Source organism: Embiotoca jacksoni, unplaced genomic scaffold, assembly GCF_022577435.1.
Source record: "Embiotoca jacksoni isolate LCO1_2020_lvr unplaced genomic scaffold, fEmbJac1.0.p SCAF_11, whole genome shotgun sequence".
Lineage (NCBI taxonomy): Eukaryota > Metazoa > Chordata > Actinopteri > Embiotocidae > Embiotoca > Embiotoca jacksoni.
The window spans coordinates 9,205,938-9,226,264 of NW_027185241.1; the positions used below are offsets into that span (position 1 = coordinate 9,205,938).

General features: G+C 42.5%; 1 protein-coding gene across 4 annotated transcripts; it reads right to left on the bottom strand.

Annotated features, from left to right (window-relative positions):
• Positions 1-789: 789 nt before the first annotated feature.
• Positions 790-20,155, bottom strand: LOC138194338 (rap guanine nucleotide exchange factor 5-like). 4 transcript variants are annotated; one of them, XM_069142988.1, is made up of 18 exons: positions 19,715-20,155; positions 14,073-14,212; positions 13,286-13,386; positions 9,288-9,366; positions 8,864-9,008; positions 8,692-8,789; positions 6,616-6,646; positions 6,379-6,457; positions 5,765-5,914; positions 5,043-5,140; positions 4,610-4,732; positions 4,267-4,445; positions 3,967-4,057; positions 3,793-3,843; positions 3,458-3,545; positions 3,245-3,309; positions 3,080-3,134; positions 790-2,788 (listed from the first exon to the last, which is right to left on the bottom strand). In XM_069142988.1, the coding sequence occupies exons 1-18, from the start codon at positions 19,892-19,894 to the stop codon at positions 2,670-2,672; spliced, it is 1,872 nt and encodes a 623-aa protein (XP_068999089.1). In that variant the 5' UTR covers positions 19,895-20,155; the 3' UTR covers positions 790-2,669. The 4 variants fall into 4 exon arrangements, with proteins under 4 accessions (XP_068999089.1, XP_068999088.1, XP_068999091.1 ...); XM_069142987.1 differs by having other exon boundaries at positions 3,071-3,134; XM_069142990.1 differs by lacking the exons at positions 14,073-14,212; positions 19,715-20,155 and adding an exon at positions 13,527-13,589 and having other exon boundaries at positions 3,071-3,134.
• Between the last annotated feature and the right edge of the window lie 172 nt (positions 20,156-20,327).

Genomic DNA, 20,327 nt, shown 5'->3' on the forward strand with positions numbered 1-20,327 from the left:
TTATTTCATAATAAATTCATTTAAAATATGACCTAAATCAGTGGACAGTTTTAGTGTTTACGACCACAGACTTCAATTACTTATGAACCCACCAGGGGGCGGTATGACAAAAACAAAAATCCAAAACAAAAATGAGCTGTTGGCCCTTCTTAGAGGAACCTCTCCGTTTCCCCCACTTTCTAGGGGTTGTGTATGAAATAACAATTTGTTTATAGGAACTTAAGTAATCACACATGTGTGTGTATATATATATATATATATATATATATATATATATAATACAATGTCCATGTAAGCCCATATATACTGAAAAAGAAATAAAGGCACTCTATCCTTTGTAGTTTTCTATAATATACATTTTAATATGACTTACTACGAGTCACGTTATGAGTCACGTCTTTCTGATCCCTCATCTATGCCAACAAGTACAACTCATGAGATGTGAGAGACAATACATTAACTTGCCTTCATATTGTGTATAATATATATATACAGTACAATATAGATTATTTGCACGAAATATAATTCATCTTTCGTTTCGTATGTTTGGCAACGTGGCTTTTGTGGTTTCTTTATGTGTTTTTCCTGATTGCAGTTTCACATGTGGTTAATGTGTTAACAATGAGCAGTATAATAAGTCATATACTACAATAGTTCATGCTGCAACTTGTATCCTTGCTGTACCCTTGATAAACCACAGCATCACTGGTGTTATGAAAATACCATTTGCCTGTTTTGAACTAACTTTGAATGTCACCTGCTCTATCTTTTGGATTAACCAACTCCTGATGATGAAAAATATTTTATTACATGCACAGTTGACACAGGTGGTCAGTCCATGGTTCAACATATCACGCAGACCAGCCAAAACAGTGCTAACAACATTTCTTTTTTTCTTTTTTAAATTAAACAGAAATATTATAAGTAGTATCTATAAAGCAAATAAATAATTGTGAAATAAATAAATATCAATATCCAGAATTCCAACATGTATACACAGTATAAATAGAATCAACTGTACAGTGTTGATGTTTTAAATGAAATTCAAAATAAGATACTGCTGAAGTTTTCTTCACGATTCCTGGGGGCTTTAAAATACAAAATATACAAATAAAATGGCAAGAATATGAAACAAAATCCAACAAGACTTCGCAAAGCCCAAATAAAATGTTCTTACTTAACCTGGCAAGCTGACCAATTTAGAGAATAAATACTGCATCCTCCAAGACTGCGCACTGTAAGTCTGTATGGTAGTGTTACCACACACTGCACACAAGCAAATGGCTTCCATTTGTCTTCCTGTTTCTACTATTTTTGTCCAGAAGGTGCTGTAGTATTTGATTTCGCTATAGTTCCTTCCTCACAGGGACAGTTCATCCAAAAACATAATAAAAAAAACCCAAAACTAATCTTTCGTCAAGAATATCCATCCAAATATTTATCAGGATCAAATCGTTTTTTGAAATGTTAAGTTTTTCCTTCTGTGAGTACCACAGTCCAAAAGCTAAAACTGATCTCCAACAAACCGAAACTACCTGGAAGTGAAAAAATATGAGAAAAAAAACAACAAAAAAAGGATTGTACTGTGTTTTAACGTGAACTTTAACAACCAATACAGAGATGTAACAGCATGGGCCAGCTGCTTCATTTCACTGATTGTCCACAGTGGAGCGAAATGGAGATATTTGTGCCAATGCTTAAAAAAAAAAAAAGAAGAAAAAAAAAGCGGAGCAATGAGCATTACATTTTAATGGGATTTGGCACTAACACCCCCCCCAAAAAAAATAAAAATAAAAATAGAATATACTGTATATTCCTCTCTATTTTCCTGCAATTAATACCTGTATTATGTAAAGCCTCATCTAATTCACCGCACTTTATGGGTAAATAATAAAAAATACTATGTGGTAAAAAATAATTCTGCAAAGCAAAAAAGACACAGTGAAAATAATATATGAAAATGTTCAGTGTTTAACCATCTTTTTCACTTTTTCAGTCATCTTGATTGAGAAACACATCCGCTTGTTGTGCCCGCACCGGCCTGATTCACCGTCTTACACCCGGCAAGGAGACAACGTGAACTGTCTCAAACTGTGAAACAATCTTTGGTTAAATCTGACGAAGCAAACTGCTGCTGCCGGATCTCAAAACGCTGTCAGAAAATTCATAAAGATGCATCGTGCCAAATCTGCATCTCTCAATCACGTTGTGTGGTGTGTTGTAAGCTCCGTTGAGTTGGATTTTTCGCCACATATTTGTTGTCTGTAGCTTTTCTTGAGATTGAAGCGCTTCACCTGCAAACGAACTGGTATTTGCAGGCTGCCGATTGTCCTCAAAGGGGAGCTCGTCATTGTCGTGTGTTGTGCAGCAGGTGCAGCAGCAGATTTGGAGTTCAACTTTAAGTTGCATGTTACCATCGTCTGGGCATCGTTCAGGTGCTCTGGATCAGTCGCCTTGTTGTGGATCTATGCAAACATTTACTCATTTCGTTTGTTCCTGTCTGCGGTTTGACAGTCTCCTGATTGAATGGCGCCCTCCTGTGGTCGGCCGGAACGATGCAGCCTTCCTGTGATCGCTCGACTGTGTCCTGAGAGATAGATGAAGACAGGCGACGGGTTTGTTCCTTCGCACTTCCCGACAGAGCGGGAAGAATAAGTAAGAGCTGTTCTCTAAGCACGAGGCTCCAGCCTGTGGGACAGTTCAAACAGAGTCTGCTGATTGTCGATGATGTGAAGATAGTCGACGTAGGCCCGCACCTCCGAGCTGCTCTTCTGGGTGATTCCATTTCCTGGAAGACGAAAGAATATTATTTGACTTCCGAGCTATCCGTCTGAGAAAGAAACAACTTTCAGTACTGATTCAAGTGAGCTTCGATGACCACTTCTTCTCGTACGATGATATATCTTTGATCACGAGACAGGTCTGTGCGCTACGGTGTGGCATTGCAAATCATAAATGAAACTGACTTGGTTATTTTGAACTTTTTTTTCTTTTTCTTTTTAAATTGCTGTTACATCATTGATGATAAGTAGACCAGAAGTATTGGTAAAAAGCATCGGTTATCTCTCACCACACTGACCCATGTGATCTTTCTGACACTGCCGGATGAGCCGCGCCATGTCTGCAATCATGTGCTGAAAAAAACAACAACCAAAAGATGAACAGCAGGCTCCATTAAACGTTTTCAAATTCAGCGCGTTCTGCTTTGTTGTTACGCGCGAGGGGGGGGACATCCGGCGCTTACCAGCTTCTCAAAATTGACCAGGTTGTCGTGAAAGGTCTTGTTACCTTCGTGAACGAACGTGATATCTGAAAGAGACGGACCTTCCGTTAGCGTTCGCCGGCAGGTCTTCGAGGCGCCTCGTTTCATTGTCAAACCTGCTTTGTACAGAAGCGTCTCGGCGCTCTCGTCCCTGAGCTGCGAGGCTCTGAGGCGACGGGAGCGACGGGCACGCACCTTTCAGGAGCAGAGGAAGGAAGGGGATCTTCGGTGCCTTCATCTTCTTGAAGGAGTCCCTGTAGGTCTTGTGGTTCAGCGAGGGATCCTGCGAAGATATTTTCAAAACGAATGAGCCTGAATCCTCTCGGGGGGGGCGAGCGTACGCGATCGGAGGCTATCAGATCGCGTGAAAACGCCCTGATGTTTCACCAGATGTTTGGAAATGAAAAGCCACCGTTTGTTTCAGAGGTTTGTATTCCCCGTAACGGAGCGGATTCGTGGCGGTGTTTTTCATTTAAGTGCAGTTTATTTGATTTGATTTAACACGGTGTTTCTTCACCGAGTGCACTTACTGTAACTGTCTCCAGCTCTGAAAACAGCTTTTTGAATTTCCCAGGGATTTTCTGTGGAGGCAGAAATTGTTAAAATAGTTTTTTAAGATAGTATTTTTTTTTATTTTTTTTTGCATCAGCATAGACAAAACAGAATTTCTGTAAGTAAAAAAAAAAAAAAAAAGGACATCTAACCTCCCATGTCTGACTGAGGCGGCTAACGGCTGCCGTGTTCAGGCCCATTATAATAGCAAAGAAGCAGTTGAGGTTCCTCTGTGCTTTACAGCTATAAAAGATCAACGGAGCACACAGTTTAGTTACTTCCGGGGCCTCGGCTCAGCAGCAAAGAAGCGGATGCGGTTTTATCGATTGGCCGCTGGACGGGGGCGGCGTTCCCGTGCAAATCTAAACCCCGTCGCACGTCCGGCTGCAGTTTACCAAACGGTGTTTGAGAAGCTGTTGCCGTGACGACGATCAGCGAGTTAAGCTACTCACTGGGCGGCAATCTTGATGAACTTCTTGATGAGTTGGACTCTTTTGCAGAGTGTCGGACACAGCAGCACCTCAGTCATGACCCACAGCTGGACTTCGTTGCAGCGCTGCAGCAGCAGCTCTAAAGCCGTGGTGCGGTTGGCGCCAGCGTGGCGGCTGAAGGTGAAGTAGACTATCTCTTGCTACAAACAACAACAACAACAACAACAACAACACAAACAAACAACAGCATTAGGAGTTGAGCAGAGCATGCGACGCGAACGGCAGCACGTCTGGTGTCTTTTGGACCTTGCGGACCAAACTGAGCAGCAGTTTACGCGTTGAGAATTCCAGCGGCGAGACAAACCTCGTGCATCGAGTCAAAAATTGTCCAGTCGAAGTCGGTGAGGGCAACGGCCACGTCCCACGTGTTCAAGCTCAGCATGCAAACCGTCCTCTGCTGCAGCTCTGAATTGCCCGTGAACGGATTCTGCGGAGGGGAAAACAAACCGTTACCAGATCAGCGACGTCCTTACGTTAAGCTTTTCTTTTTTTAAACTATACTGCCGTACTGCTAACGACTGGCATAAACAAAAAAAAAAGAAAGATGGCTTTTTTTTTTTTTTTTTTTTCCACACGGTGTTTGATGTCGACACTGACAATCCTGTGTTGAGGCTTTTAAACTCAGCCGCCTCCGCCGCATTAGCACGTTTGTGCATTTAATGTTGTAAATTCACGTGTCACGTGTATTTCTGACGTTTGAGTAAATACGTGTTGACGCGTTGCAATGATGTTCCTACCAGGACTTCACCGAGGTCCTTCCTGCATACGTGCAGCCTCCCCACCGGCCGTAGAGAACTGGAGAAAACTCTGTCCTGAGGCTGCAGGAGGAGTCGGCCTGTCGGGAGGAAACCGTACCACAAACAGCAGCAGAATACCATTAAAAAAAAAAAAAAGAAGCTGTCGGGCAGCGTGTGAGCAGCCAACAGTGGTTAGAGATAAGACTCTGTGTGTGTGTGTGTGTGTGTGTGTGTGTGTGTGTGTGTGTGTGTGTGTGTGGCGGGCTCCACTCTGAGGTAGCCGGTCACCTCAGTCACTGATAACAGACTTTATATTACTGCTCAGTAACTGCTTCTCCCTTTGAACATTGAGGTCAGTTATGTTGATTTAAAAAAAAATCCTACCTGGGAAGAAAACGCGACACGTGATGAGGTTTTCATCAGAACTGTTCACTTTCAGTCACGTCAGAGTTGTGTGCTGTGTGTTACTCTGCCGTTAGATTGTTTTGGTGCGGTGCAAAAATGATGAGTTTTTTTTTTTTTTTAATTTTTTAATGAGTGCTATGTTTCTCAATTATTATTATTATTATTATTATTATTATTATTATTATTATTATTATTATTATTGTTATAGCCTACAGCTTAAGCCGCTACTGTTAGATGTTCACGTGTAGCACTTGGGTTGTGGTTGTACGTGTTGGAGTCTGTATGTGCTGCAGCCGGTTAGTTAGAATAGTATTTACCTCCGGGGTAAGTGACGTCCACAAGTACCAGTTCCCCCTGGGGGACATCCATCCTTTCCGCCACTGCCTGCACCAGCTCGTTGACCACCACCCCAGAATGAGCCCTCACACTTAGGTATGAGTCCATTGTGATGTACACATGACACAGAACTGGAAATGGGGGGGGGAAGAAAAAAAATCAGTTAGTTATAATGTAAAATACACACTCTGTGGCCCCTATTAACAACCCCCCCAAAATCCAGTGACCCTGGGGGCTTCTGGGGCCCCTGTAGGCGTCATTGGCTAATCAAGCTACTGAGTGATATGGAGGGTAGAGTTTACACAGATTTTCATTCACATCATCTGCTGATTTAAAAAAAAAAAAAAAAAAAAAAAAAAGTATTATTATTATTCAGATGAACCTGCCCTTTAAAAGAAGCACACACACTGATTCTAATAAGGCAAAATAAATGTAAATGTCATGAGTGAGGAATGTGCCATTTCAAAACGTCTTATTCCTTCCTTGGAAAGATTCCCATTGTTCTACACTTCAGACTAAATGTCTCCTTTCATTTATTTTGGAAACAACGTATGATGGGAGGAATGTGTGAAGAACGTCACGTTTTACAACTTACCTTCCTTGGTCTCCCTCTGTGCGCCTCTGGACTGCGGCCAGTTCTCTTTCAAGCTCAATTGGTGGAAAAGTGCTCTGCTCTAAAAAGAAGGGAAATACGTGGATTTTGACACATATATTCATGCTGCCCGAGAACGTCGAACATTTGAGCTTGAAATACAGAACAATGTCTTCGGGGGGGAATTGTTTGATAAAAATCTGTTGGGGCTAAATGTGGTAGAAAGAGCTTTTCATTTACCTTTCTTTGAGGGGAGTATTCATCCACCGTGCTGGAAAAAAAACAAGAAACAAACCTTCATGTGCTAACAAATGGATGGGAAAAAAAAAACTGCACTTTGTGCTAAAAAAACCTAATCTGTTGATTTTCTTTGAGCTACGTCGAGCTGCATCAAGTATGAAAACAACTGCACCCTGCATGCAATCTATAATCAAAGTCAATGTATATCTACAGTATATATACTCCTCTGCCGACTTCAGTTCATTATTTAAGCTCGGTGTCAAGGAGAGATTAGAGTGCTTTGTAGATTTTAGACCTTCCAATGTGATCCCCTCATTTAATCACCCCATTCTTAACGGTTAGTCCTGGCTAGCATGATGGATAGCCCCGTGTCCATTATCATCCCTCAGCTTTTACTGGGCTCTGCATCACAATAGGCATGTTGGCACAAAGCCTGCCCTGAGGGATCCCCTGTCCCTGGCCGGCAGCAGCAGCAGCAGCAGCAGCAGCAATCCTGCGCTAATGAAAAAACCTGATTCACGGGACGAGTTTGTTTTTTTTTCTCTCTGTTTTTGACGTGACAGCGGTATCATGTCAAAACAGAGCTTGTGATTTAACTCGCTCTTTTAATCCTCAAAAAAACAGAATCACTGTGGCTGTCACTGAGCACAGTGAGCTTTAAAACCACATGATGATAGAGTCAGAGAAAACAAATTGAGTTTTCCCCTGAAGCTTTCAGAATCACATGATTTGAGCCTCCTTTTGAACAAAGGCCAGATGGAAGTTGATGGGAGGCTTCTTTCGATTCAAAATAGGAAACACCTTTTCACTTTGCCATAAATTGCCACAAAGCAGTCAACCCTGTCCTTCCCTGGGGTGCTACTGATTGGGAAAAGCTCATAAATAGAAGAGCATGTCAGTTCGTAACAGCCACACAGAGTCCACTGCTTTAAAAGAGTGGGTGTGGTGGATTTCCCTCCCTGGATATAAACATGAAGAAGGCAGATAATGACAGCAGGGGTAGGTTGAATTCTCTGCGCTGGTTTCTAATGGGCGGCAGGTTGGAGGAAACCCCCCCCCCCCCAACCCCTCCCTCCCTGGGGAGATGATCTGATGGGAGGCTAAGGGAGGGCAAGGGGGGACACGGGTGTGGCAGTGTGTCTGGTGACTCACTCTGTCACAAAGTCAAAAAGCAATATGGTGCTTAATTTTATTAAACCCAAAATGGCAGCTGTGGAAAGGCTCCACTTTTAGAACAAGTCAGACCAATATTAAAATTCAGTGAGACGTTTGAATTTTAGATACAGTGTATTAGATCAATTATAAACACATGCAGAGCTTAATGTACAAGATATACTTCCCTATAACGTAATTGTTTTAAATAGAGACTTTTGCTTTTTACCGTGTCGTTTTTAGAGCATGTACAGCAGCACGCAATAGCAGCATTTGATCCAAAGTCTCCACGCATCTAATGTGGCGATTTCAAGAGTCATGTTGGATCTCTTCTTTGTCCCAACTTGAAATTTGTACATCTGACTATACGGAGCTGATAGTACTGGTACTGATTTTCCTATTTAGATTTTGAACTGCATTACATAATGACCTTGTGACTCAACAAGTCTGAAGCCACACTGACGTGTATCGCTGTGGTCCTACGTGTGAATGTGCGATTATACTCGTGCGTTTGACCTTATTCCCAGTCAGCTGGCTTGAAATAGAGTCCTGTAAACAAGTTGATAAGAACAAAGTATGTGTGTGCTCTTTGTTGTTTTTTCATGGAATTCCCATTTCTCATGGCCAGTTACAAACATGTCTGACAGCTTGTCATTAATTCCTGTATTTCCTCAGTTTTGGAGATGGGAGATGAAGAGCTCAGTGACCTTCATATTTTTGGGCACAACAGCCCAGAACACTGCGATTACTTTTCAATTTCTGAATGGATTCATTGATGAGAAGCTAAAGAAAGAAACCAAGTGGAGAAGAGGCTGCCTTTGTACTCCGAGACCAGCTGTGCTTCCTTTCAGACCCCCGACAGCCATCGTTCTTACTGGATATTGTACACACCCAAACATGTTCAGTTTTCTCATGGTCCCTTACTGTCTGCGCTGCAGCTGGTAGAGTTTCTGCAGTTCCCCGACATCCTTCTCCAAAGCCGGGTGTTCATAGAGATCATCCAACACGTAACGATACAGAGTCTGGAAGGAAATGTCAATTTAAGTTCACCTCACACCCGGTTTCCACCCTTCTCCACGTTCGCTGTGTTTCCTACCTTCATGAAGAGTTTGACGTGCTCGTCTTCTCTCAGGAAGTCCCTGCAGAGAAACATCCACTGTGACACCAGGTGCAGGAGTTTCTGTTTCCTCTCCAGGGCCTCCTTCCGGTCCTCTTTCCCTCTGTGTCGCTTATGGCAATAGGTGGTTTTTGGTTAAGGCTTCAGCACAGACGAATGGGGAGACATATTTGCTGACATCAAACACAGTACACAATCCAGCATGAATAGAGTCGGAGCATTTGATGTTGATTTAAGGATAGGCGGCAAGAGTCTGTTGGATGAAGAGTGGAGCAGCTCTGAGTCAGCAAAAGCAGTTTTTGTCTGAAACATCCATTTCTCTGTGCAGAATTCACAAAATTGGGGTAATTATGTGTGAATGTTTGTGATATTTCTATAGAAACAACCCTGTGTTTAAGGATATTGTCCCAGCAGAGCTTGACATAAATCACTGGTCGACATGAACACTGGGTAGGTTAGCAGAAAGTCATCCACAAGTGTATCTGCAAAGAGAAACACATTATTCACAACAGACCAAAAAAAAATGTAGCAACTTCAAGTAATCTAAATTTAGAAAAAGTTCACCCTCTGCTGGTTCCATGAATTTATAAAACAGACAATCTATGAAAGCCGAGAGAGAGATTTAAAACAAGTGTCAATTCTGCGCAGAACATCGCATGAATCTCATAGACGCAGCCTCATTATGTTGGTGCTACAGGATGCTGGAGGGCAGGTACACTAGTGACCATGGCAACTAACTGTATGATTAACGTCCGCTGAACTACACATGCAGTGGGACTGTACTTTTAATTGAGATGACTTCAGTTTTTCCTATTTTCCCTTTAATAATACAAAGAGGAGAGCTCATTCTTTGCTGTAAAATACTTAACAAGCACCAAGCTGAGGCAAACACAATGTGAGCGATCGCTCCGTGCCACATTATTCTTCACGGTCAGTCTCAGATCTTCAGATCCATTTTGCTCCAACAAGTTCAAACAAGCCGTCACTGGCATTGTTTTCAGCCTCACACATTCCCTGCTCCGGGTTGTATCAGTGAAGATAAGCCAATAATGTTAATGCGTCAGATGACTCTCTCTGACCTCTGATGAAGTCTGTGTTTTCATTGTTATTATCTCGCTTACAGAAAAGCAATCTGATATTGCTTAGCCATCAACCTAATGTGTTTACACTCAGCATATTATGCCACCGTATCCTTCAGTGATTCCTCACCAAGGTTATACATAGAGGTGTTTCTGTAACTGGATTAAATCAAAGCTGGTCAAACAGATAGCAATGGCGGCTGTCCATTTAAAGTCTATATTATAACTACATGTTCAGCATTGTATTTTCAAGATAGATTAAGAAAAAGACAAAGGCCAACTCCTTTTACCCCGTCAGCTCGTTTTTAAGAATCACATTAAAATACAGAATATCCTTTTTGAAGTATGAGCAACTATTCATCTGACAGTGCAATTAATAAATTGTCAGAAAAGTCACCAAAAAAATAATTCTGAGGCATAAAGAGAGGGACACTAACTCCCAGACATAATGCCCAGCCACAAGCGAAAAGCTTTACAAATCCTGTTAGGGCCGAGCTCCTCTCAACCCTTCTGTAAGTGTGCCTCACACCCTGAATTGTAAATTCTTCCCTTTAATTTCACACCGGCTTCCCAAGGCCTTTGTGTGCGTTCTGGTCCACAGGACTCCCTGACATCATTATGTTAATCCGTGCACAGCAGCTGTGGGTACATCACTCAATGCTTATGAGAGGTTGCACACTCGTACACATGAAGTGTCCAGAGGTACAATTCAACGCAACACGCCTACAAAGCTAGAAAACAACACGGGAGAGACTACCAGCCCACTCACATACTGTACCCCTACTGTGTACACACACACACACACGCACACACACACACACTTGCTACACACTGCTCACTCACGGTGCTGTGTACTTGTGTATTTTCTCCAAGCTATTTTGACTGAAACACTTTCTCAAGAGTAACAGCTCACATACTACTCTCCAGGCAGTACACTATGTAAGTTTTTTGAAGTTGGAAAACAGGATAAATATTTAATTTTACGACCTAAGGTTATATTCTCAAGTTTTTATGTGTAGCACAGCAAAAAAGAAGGGAATGTCCTGCAGGATAGAGATTTATTTCAAGTAGTTTAGCAGATGTGTTTGTTTCATAAACCCAAAGAATTGCGCTGTATAAATAAAGTGTAACAGTGTGTGATTTCACATCACCACCATTCTTAAGATTTTTCCGTTACAACCTGTAGTTGGTATATTTTAAAAATGTATTCTACGCTGCTGTTTAGTAATCTGTCACGCATGATTGCTTTTGGTTTCCTTTTCAGAGGAATTACAGAATTGATTCACTGATCTGACTTGTCACTCCACTGTGAAATCAATCAACCTACCAAATCCCTTTTGCATTCCAATAAGTACTTGTAAAATTGATCAATGAAGCCTTTGAAATAAACATGTTAATGTGTCACTGACTTGCTCAGGAGCCATCCTCTTAGCATTTAAAGAGCCGGAATATTATTTTCTTTCACTTTAAGACGTTTTTTTTCACTACAAGTAAGCAGCAGCAGCAGCTCACCACATGGTGCGCTGGTGAAAGAGCTGGAACATCTTCTCATTTCGAAACACAAATGTTCCATTAAATGTTTGTCAGCGCTGGCAGTGTTCAGTGTGATCTGTGCAGAGCAGGAATCTATAGCTGCACTCAGAGATTGAGCACAGAAAAGAAGGCAATGCCGAACACTTTTGAATGCTACCAATAATGCTAAGGAAACGCAGGCACATCCGACACAGCACAGATAAGACTACTGCAATGGCTCACATTAGCTTTTCCTCAAACATGCCTGTGGTGCTTTCAGAAAAGTGCCATCTATTGCAGAAAGACAGAAAGCTCCTCTGCATTCTTAATGTTGTATACTGAGCAAGTGCTACCGTAATGATGTAAAACTGTCTTGCTAATGTTCTCTACTGTATGCGAGTCATAAACACATCAATAATCTGCTGCAATCATCAGTCATGTTGCCCCGAGCCATCCTTGAGAGAAAGACCAGACATGGCAGCTTGTTGGATGTTCAAATAAATCTCTTTTAGATGAAATAAAATGCTATCATGCTTCTGCTGAGCTGCACCTCCAAGGACATGCTCAGCAGTAGAGCATTCACTGTTTCATGTATTCACGCAGAGAGACCGAAGGCCAGCAGGAGTCAGACTATTAAACATCACTGAGCGCAGATCAATTGCTGCTCAGTACTTGTGCTCCTCTGGTCTCAGCCTTTTTGACCCTGGGATATGATTGAGCATAACGCTCTCATCCGCAGCTCCATATATGGCCGATTAACTTCAATACACTCATCGCAAGATGTCCTAATGGTGAATGATTCATCAGCTGCATACTGCCCTTCTGAGCCCAGTGAAAATGAGCAAAGAAGCAAATGGGCTCATTGTGAATACACACTGAAAGATGAGATATCTTAACTTCTCGCGCACTCATTAACTTTACATTGATATTAAACACGTCCTACTAACTTCCTCATACTTAAATATAGCAATTAAAATACGTGCTTCAACATAAGACGTAAGTCTCTTGTGCTGGTCAAATGCATAATCTCGTTCTCCAGAGAGGACATTTAGATCAATTTCATTCCCCTCCTTTTCAGAATGAGTAATGACGTCTAGTATGTGGTAAGCCTGCCTCCATCCTGATGAGAGATCATGTGTGACCGTTTCCATCTCCCAGGAAAAGAAAATCAGAATTTCCACTTTCTTCCCCTCTAAATGTTCCTCATTTTTCCCCCGGTATTCCTTCTCTCCTCGTCTGACCGTGTTGCTGCTCACAGTTGTCATTTCTAACCGAGCTGTCTTTCCAGTTTCAGCAACAGAGGGTCTCCTCTGCCTTGGCAACAGTGTCACATTATCATGTACCTGCTGGGACAAGAGGAAATGTGTTGATTTGTTGTTGCTGGGAGGCTGGACTGCGTGTCACACAGTCCGTTACAGCCCCGCTTGAAAGATATGAGCGATGTTTATCTCTGTCAAAGGCTTTTAAATGAACAGGCTGAAACTTATAGCACATAGCACATGATTAGTCCAGTAATTTTGCCCAGAGGGAGCTGCTGTCCCAGCTCATCTGTGAGAGAGAGGGGTGGGGAGGGGATAAAGTCAAACGGAAAGCGAAGGCGGTTCTATCACTGTCCCTATTTCTATCTATCGTTCAGGAATGCAAAAACAAATATTGGTGGACCACACCAGTGCTACAGTCATAAAGTTAAATATTCGACTATTTCTGCTCTCCAAAATACTCCAAAATACTTATTTACACTTCTGACAAAGCAAAGTAAGGACAAAGAGGATGAGAAAGCTGTTTCATAACAGTAAAGTAGTACACTAACCTGACTCTTTGCCATGTGTTGTCCCTGGCTCTTCGTCCAGCATCAGGTCATTCAGCAAGTGCTCCAGGATCTTCTCAGGGGTCCCTGACACCACCATGTACCTGTCAGACACAACAGAGTCACTGGACGAGTCCTCCTCGATAGAGGACAGAGAGCGACTGCTGCTCCATTCCTCCTCTCCCTCTGTCCCCTCATCATCTATGTAGCGAAAGTAAGGGACGTCAAACGTGGGCATGGTCACCGGCTCTGCCCGGCTCATGCTGTCACTGCTGCTCCCCTCAGAGCCTTCATCATCCCCCTCATCCTCTTCTTGCTCCACCAAGGCGGCGTGCAGTAACCTGCCCTCCTCCTGCCTCAGGTTCGGGGGCTGTGGCCGAGATCCCATCCTTGCAGAGACCCCGTGACCTTACGCCGGCAACGTTGCCGTGGTTACTGCTGCATGACCCCTTTCCCCATCCATCCACCTTTAGCTGCTACAGCCCGTAGTCCACTGCTGTCTGTCCCCCAAGCACAGTGAGGTATCCCGGTATGAGCACGACTGGAAAAACCTCTTGAATTACTTGAATGAGAAGAGCTCTGCCTCACAGTCCAATGCTGCTCACTTCTATGTATTTAATGTGGTCATATATGTGTCGGGAGTTGTGATGCAAGCATGCCTGAGTGAGTGTGTGATCCACAGAGACAGAGAAGGAGAATGATGAGAGGGAGAGTGCTGAAGGAGAGAAACAGATAGTGAGCGGAGGAGGGAGGGAATCTAGAAAGGGGAGGGGGAGTGGAAAAGGCTTACCTCCTGTTCCTCGCCTCCTCTCTCCCTCCTCCCCTCGTCGATGCAGCGAGGGCTGGCTGCTCTGACGACACTCTCTGGAGAACCAGCACATCGTGGCCCCTCTCTCTCAGACACAAGCGGACTGCCTCGTCACTCTGGGGCTGGAAAGAGAAAGGGGGGAGGGACGGAGGAACAGAGGGAGGGAGCGTGTTATCACCAAGGAGATTCCCCCGTATTTCCTCCCACTCACACAAATCACCACTGATTTCCATCATAATAGTCAATACGTCAAAGCCAGAACTGTAAATGAAAGAGAATTTCCATATATCATTATTCAGTCCTTATCGGCGGAGCCCATTCAGGGATTAACATAAAAGACTCACATATTTTAATTACTGATTTATGTATAGAGCCTATTAAATTATGGGTGGTGTCTAGAGGCAGTCTCTCACACTGACAATAGTTTAGTTGGGTCAGAGTTCAGTTCTTTAATTCACATAGCAGGTTTGTGTCTTATGACCACCATAAGGTGCTCCTGGTAATGAATTCATCCTGGCGCTGCTGTTTCACTCCAAGTCCCTCTTTCTCTCTTAGTCACGCAGTCACATTGTCACCAAATTGCCATGTTGTTCACTGTATACTGCACACACTCACATTCTGAATCAGCCCTCCCCCTCTCTCCCCCTCCCCGCTCCCCTGACCCTCCCTCCCGCCTCAGCCGTCAGTCACTGCAACACAAGCCTCTGTTCATGCAATTAGCCAGGCAGACAGGCTAGAAGAGGTTGCAGTTTGCTGCCCTAATTGACTTTTGCAGAGATACATCCAGGGCCCCTCAGTTAAGCATGACTGCCTGGCACATTAGCCCTTACCAAATGAGCTATGGACACATATACTGTATATATACATGGACAAACAGACATACTGTGGTAAACAACACATATACAAACTAAGTGTGCACTCGGAGAGCACAGATCTTTACCAAGATAGCCCAGATATGCAAATCTGCAACAGCCACTCCTATTGTAAGTTTGGATATACTTCCAAAACTATCAAAATGATGGCAAAATATGTTTGTGCCATGTGGAGGAATCACATTTTAGCTGTTGTACCGGTTCCAATTCTCCCAGTTCTCCACTATGAAACCACTGTCTTCGAGTAACCGCATGACAACTGCTTGCTGTATTAACTTTGAGTTAGTACGTGTGGACTTCAGAGGATTCCAGGTACCTGTGAATATGGATGTGAGATGGAAGCATCGTATTTCTAAAATGGCCGATGTTTTGTCCCTGTGGAACTTTATGACCAACTATTGGACATGGCATTTAGTGTGCCAAATATTTTATCTCGCGGAAATAAATATCTGTGGATCCACCCCATAATTTGGATCTGCTCCAAAATGTACACCCTTCCACCAAGTTCATGAAAATCAAGCTGGTAGTTTTTCTGTAAACCTGCCGGCAAACAGACAAACAGACCAGACAGAAAACATAACCTCCTTGGGAGAGGTAAATAATTCCATTGCACAACATGCAAAACACACACATGCAATATTGAATTTAGCAAAGATGCCCGACTGCATCCATCACCAGCTGGGCCACGTTAGCAGTATCAATGTTACACAGTCGATGAGTCCCATCAATCAACAGCAGACATGTTTTCAACCCCAGAAAGGACCGTTAACAGCAATGTTTGCTTGCAGTTCCTTCAGCATTTTGATTCCTGACTCAACAACATCTTATTAATTAATTAGGGCCCGAGCACCGATGGTGTGAAAGCCCTATTGTTCTTCAAGGAATTATTATTCCGCGATATTATTATTCTCCGTAAACAACTGCATTTTTGGCGTCTCTCCCGGCGAAAAATTTCATATTTTAGTGGAGTCGCGAGTGGGCGTGGCTACAGTATCACTAGCGCCCCCTAAAGAGATGCCCCGGCGGCTACATTTACCGACATGCACAAAATTCGGTGGACATGTGTATCACACCGAGACGTACAAAAACGTTCCAGATCACCATTTCATCAACTCAACAGGAAGTCTGCCATTTTGAATTTAGTCGGCATTTTTGGCGATTCACACTTTGTATTTTAACTAACTCCTCCTGCAGATTTTGTTGGACCAACTTGAAATTTTTTCTGTGCATTCTTAACATGTTTGGAATTAAAAGTTATCAAAAGAATTTGTTTTCGTCGATCGGTGTGCCCGTAAAAAATTCATACTATCGCATGTCGTCCAAAAAGTGACCCAAATATGACTTTTTGCTACAGTATGACTTTTTTTCATAATTTGAACAACATGCTATAGAATTATTTTTTTCAAAGTTATTACAAAGAGGGGACTCAAACCTTCTTGATAAGAGGTAACAGTGCTAACCACTACACCACTAATCTTCCCAGGAGATTGTCGTCCAAAAAGTGACCCAAAAGTGATCTTTGTATATAGTACAGCCAGGGTATTGCAGCTAAGTTCGATGTTTCGCCGTGACACAGGAAGTTGATCTTTAAGTTCAAACGATGCTCCAAACTTCACGAAACTTTGCACATGCGTCAGGCATCAACTTTCATGAGTTTATGAAGATGTTAAAGCCGCCAAAAAAAGGCAATTTTTTTTTAAGAAGAATAAGGAATGAGATCGAGAAACTTCAAGCGGGAATATGCTGACCCTCGCATATCACTGCTTGTAGTTTTAATTCCCTTTATATCCAGATGCAAAACCATATGTGGAGATATGTATGCAAATTAGAAATTGCTGTCAAGAAGGCTGTGACGGAGGGTAGGACAGTATTACTCTGTCACAGGCCATACAGTAGGGTATGACATAAGGGTAGGGGTGTGGCTAAAGGAAAAGGAGTGGGGAATTCACAGAAAGGGAAGCCTTGTTGATTAGCTTCCTGGTCCTTGAGGGAAAAAAAACATTGGTTTTGTCTTTATCAACACATGACGTACACCGTGTGCTTTTAGCTTCATCAAAATCATAAAAGTACCCAATTCTTGTCCCGCTACACGTGACAGTAAAGTAAGATGAATCTTTGACTATAATTAACACAATGGCTCAGTGTATCAATAATGGGTCAAACAGCAAACAAACCTTTCCTCACAATCAATTATTGATCCTGCCTCGGCTGCTTCAGGCTACCGCTTAGTGTGCACTGGGCTTTGATGTTACCAGTGTCCCAACACAAAAACAATAAGGCCACGAGAGAGGAGGATTGTAATGAGGCACGGAGTCACACAGCTCCTGTACATCGACTCAAGTCTTCCCAACACGGACACCGTCAGCTGAAGAGTAAACAGAAAACTTATCAGGCCTCTGCACAAAGTTATGTCCCACCAAATGCCTCTCTGTCTCTTTCAGGGGTCGAGATGCATTCCGCTGGCTAGAGGGACACTTTCTGTATGTGTGTCTCTGCGCTGCAGCAGCAGGTCTGGCACGCATGGTATGGAACACTTACAGAGACCTGGAAGGTCTCAGTCCTGACAGAATGCAGATTTGTCCTAATTTCTCTCAAGCAACAGTGTGGATTACACAAAATGTGGAGAACAAGACCACGGATTCATAGATCAGTGTTGTTTTCTAAGAAACCTTTGGTGCAGATTTGCTTCATGTCCAACTATGAGTCACTGGAATTCTTACTTAATGTGTGAGGTCTGATAATACACTGCAAACATTCGTACGTGTATGTTATTTAAAACATTTACACATAAGCTTTCTTTTGCTTCCTGTGATGTTTTCTTATAAGGCAGGGGACAGTATATGTAATCAAACCCACAGAGCAAATTAAAATAAAGTTGATGGAAAAAATGGTGAAATAAAAGAACAAAAGACATTTCCAAGGTTGAAATTTGAAACTATTATATTTAAAACTGACGTTTTATAGTAAAATGAATTATGAATAGCATTTGAACTATCTCCTTTTTTAGATTAAAGGATATTGCATAACGTCCATGATCTCCCTGCATCAGGATCTCTTCCACAGACATGCAGCCGACTGTATATTAAGCACCCTTGTTTCACCAGCTGGGATTTTACTGATTTTGAAGCTCTTTGATGTCTCAGCTTAGATAGTCACATGTAATGTAGTTTGTGCATTGTAGCATCATTGGATTATTTTAAACCACTGTATAATAAAGGAACGCTTCTAGAAAATCTCGCTTGATATAAATATTTCAAGATAATGTCAGGTATTAAATACAAGGTCATCATATCTGGCCATTATCACTGGAATTACAAATGACATATACACATGTCTTTGGAATACTTTTTGTTTTATCAGAACATTAGAAACTTGGCACATGTATGTCATGAAAACAACAAAAGTAAAAAACAGGTTATTGTATAATGTAGCATTAACATTTGATCGTACGCAGATTGTCAGTGGTTTACTGAAGGTGACGGGTTGTTACTGAATGCCAACCCAGATAAGAAGATCTAGCCTTGTGATGGAGAAAAGGTCATAATTCCGACGCTCGGGAATCCACCCTGAAAACCACACAATGTCTTGGCATAGTGGTCTGTGGCCACTTGCGTCAACTCTTCCTGCAATTGTTTCACATTTTAGCTCACAGATACAGCTGGCAGGAAGGGAGAAGCTGAGCCCACCGCAAGGTCAGCCAATCAGATGGCTCGCATGCAGCTAACTGGTAGGTGATGTCATTCTTTTTTTTTGAAGTGAACATACAGTCCCTGTGGTTATGTTTTCAGGAATGACAGATGTGCTTTGAAATGAAAACCCTCCTTAAACCTAAAGATGCTGCCGCACGGCTGACTGAAAGTCTGCTACATTTCTGTATGGATATTGAACAGTCCTATTGTATTATTAATTATGTTATGCACTTGAACCTCAATAACATACTGTTATATCTTCTATTTATCTATCCATTCTCGCTGCTCTTTCACGCAGTCCAGGCACTACTTTGTTATTGAGGTAACATTTTGCACTGTGCACAGAATCTAAACGGCTGAGACATTATGGAACATATGGAGGCCAAAAAACCCAGACAACAAATAACATCATTTTGATTCAGTGCAAAGAATGCAGGGTTTTGTTTTTTTAGGCACAATGCACTCAGCACAGCAGCATAAAACACCACAGCATGCATGAGTGAATCTAATTGAATATTCAAGAAGACAGCATGTTTGTCCCGACAGCTGTCAGACTATTCAACACCACCATAAAATAATGTTGCACTGTTCATTTCATTTCATAGCACGTGACACTCTTCCATTCATCCCAAACTGTATATATTTATTTTAATTACATTTATTTATTTATTCATTGTTTTTGTTTTTTTCAAAAATAATTATTTTTATCTGTCTTATTTTATGTATTTGTGTATTACGTATTTGAACATTTTATCATATTGTGTGCACCTTTATTTGTGTTTCTATGCTGCTGTGACAACTACATTTCCCCACTGCGGGATTAATAAAGTCTAAATCTAATCTAATCCAATCTAATTTAATCTAATCTAAATGAGTACAGTTCATAAAGACAACTATCTGATAAACACCTTGTCCAAACGTTTTCACTACGACAAGGCCAACGATAGCTATTCTGTGAAATGTATCAAAGTGTGCAGCACTTCACTCTAAAGCTGTGTTTCTACATTTAAGCCTTTAGTTGTGAGAAAACGTTGCACAGATATCTGTGTGTCGTGTATCTCACCTCACTTGTCCTCTCTGGGCCCTTGCTGTGGTTTTGCAGGAAGCGGCAGCCGTCCTTGGCCAGTCTCTGGACCATCTCCAGTCTGGACAGGTCCTCCTTGTCATGCAGGATGCACTTGCCACCCTGCTGCAGCGCAGGGGACACAGAGAACATGTACCTGAGGCCACAGTCCCACGACATTGTCAACTCACAAACCACTGGCTTTCCAACGGAAGAAAACGCACGACTCTTGAACGTGAGCTCGCACAACTCTTAAAGAGCGTAAGAGGAGGTGAGCAGCTCCAAAATAAGCGTGTGTTTTAGTGTGTATGCTGCCTAGTGAGTTACTGAGTTTTCTGTCATCAAAGTTAATCCCAGAGTCTGCGCGTCTTGGTCAGCTGTGAAGCAGAGAGGCACAAAGAGAAACGACTTCATCAGTTGGGCTCCAGGTATCTCTGTGTTGTTGGCTGTACTGAGAGTGAATGACAGAGTCCCTCTCTCCGTCCTTCTGGTGCCTTTCACCACAAGGGAGGGGAGTGAGTTCAGAACACGACAGGTTCAGGAAACATCTGGTGCGCCAGACAGACCCAAAAAGGAAGTTTGAAAATCTCCCGAAAGCAGGAGAGTCAAGATT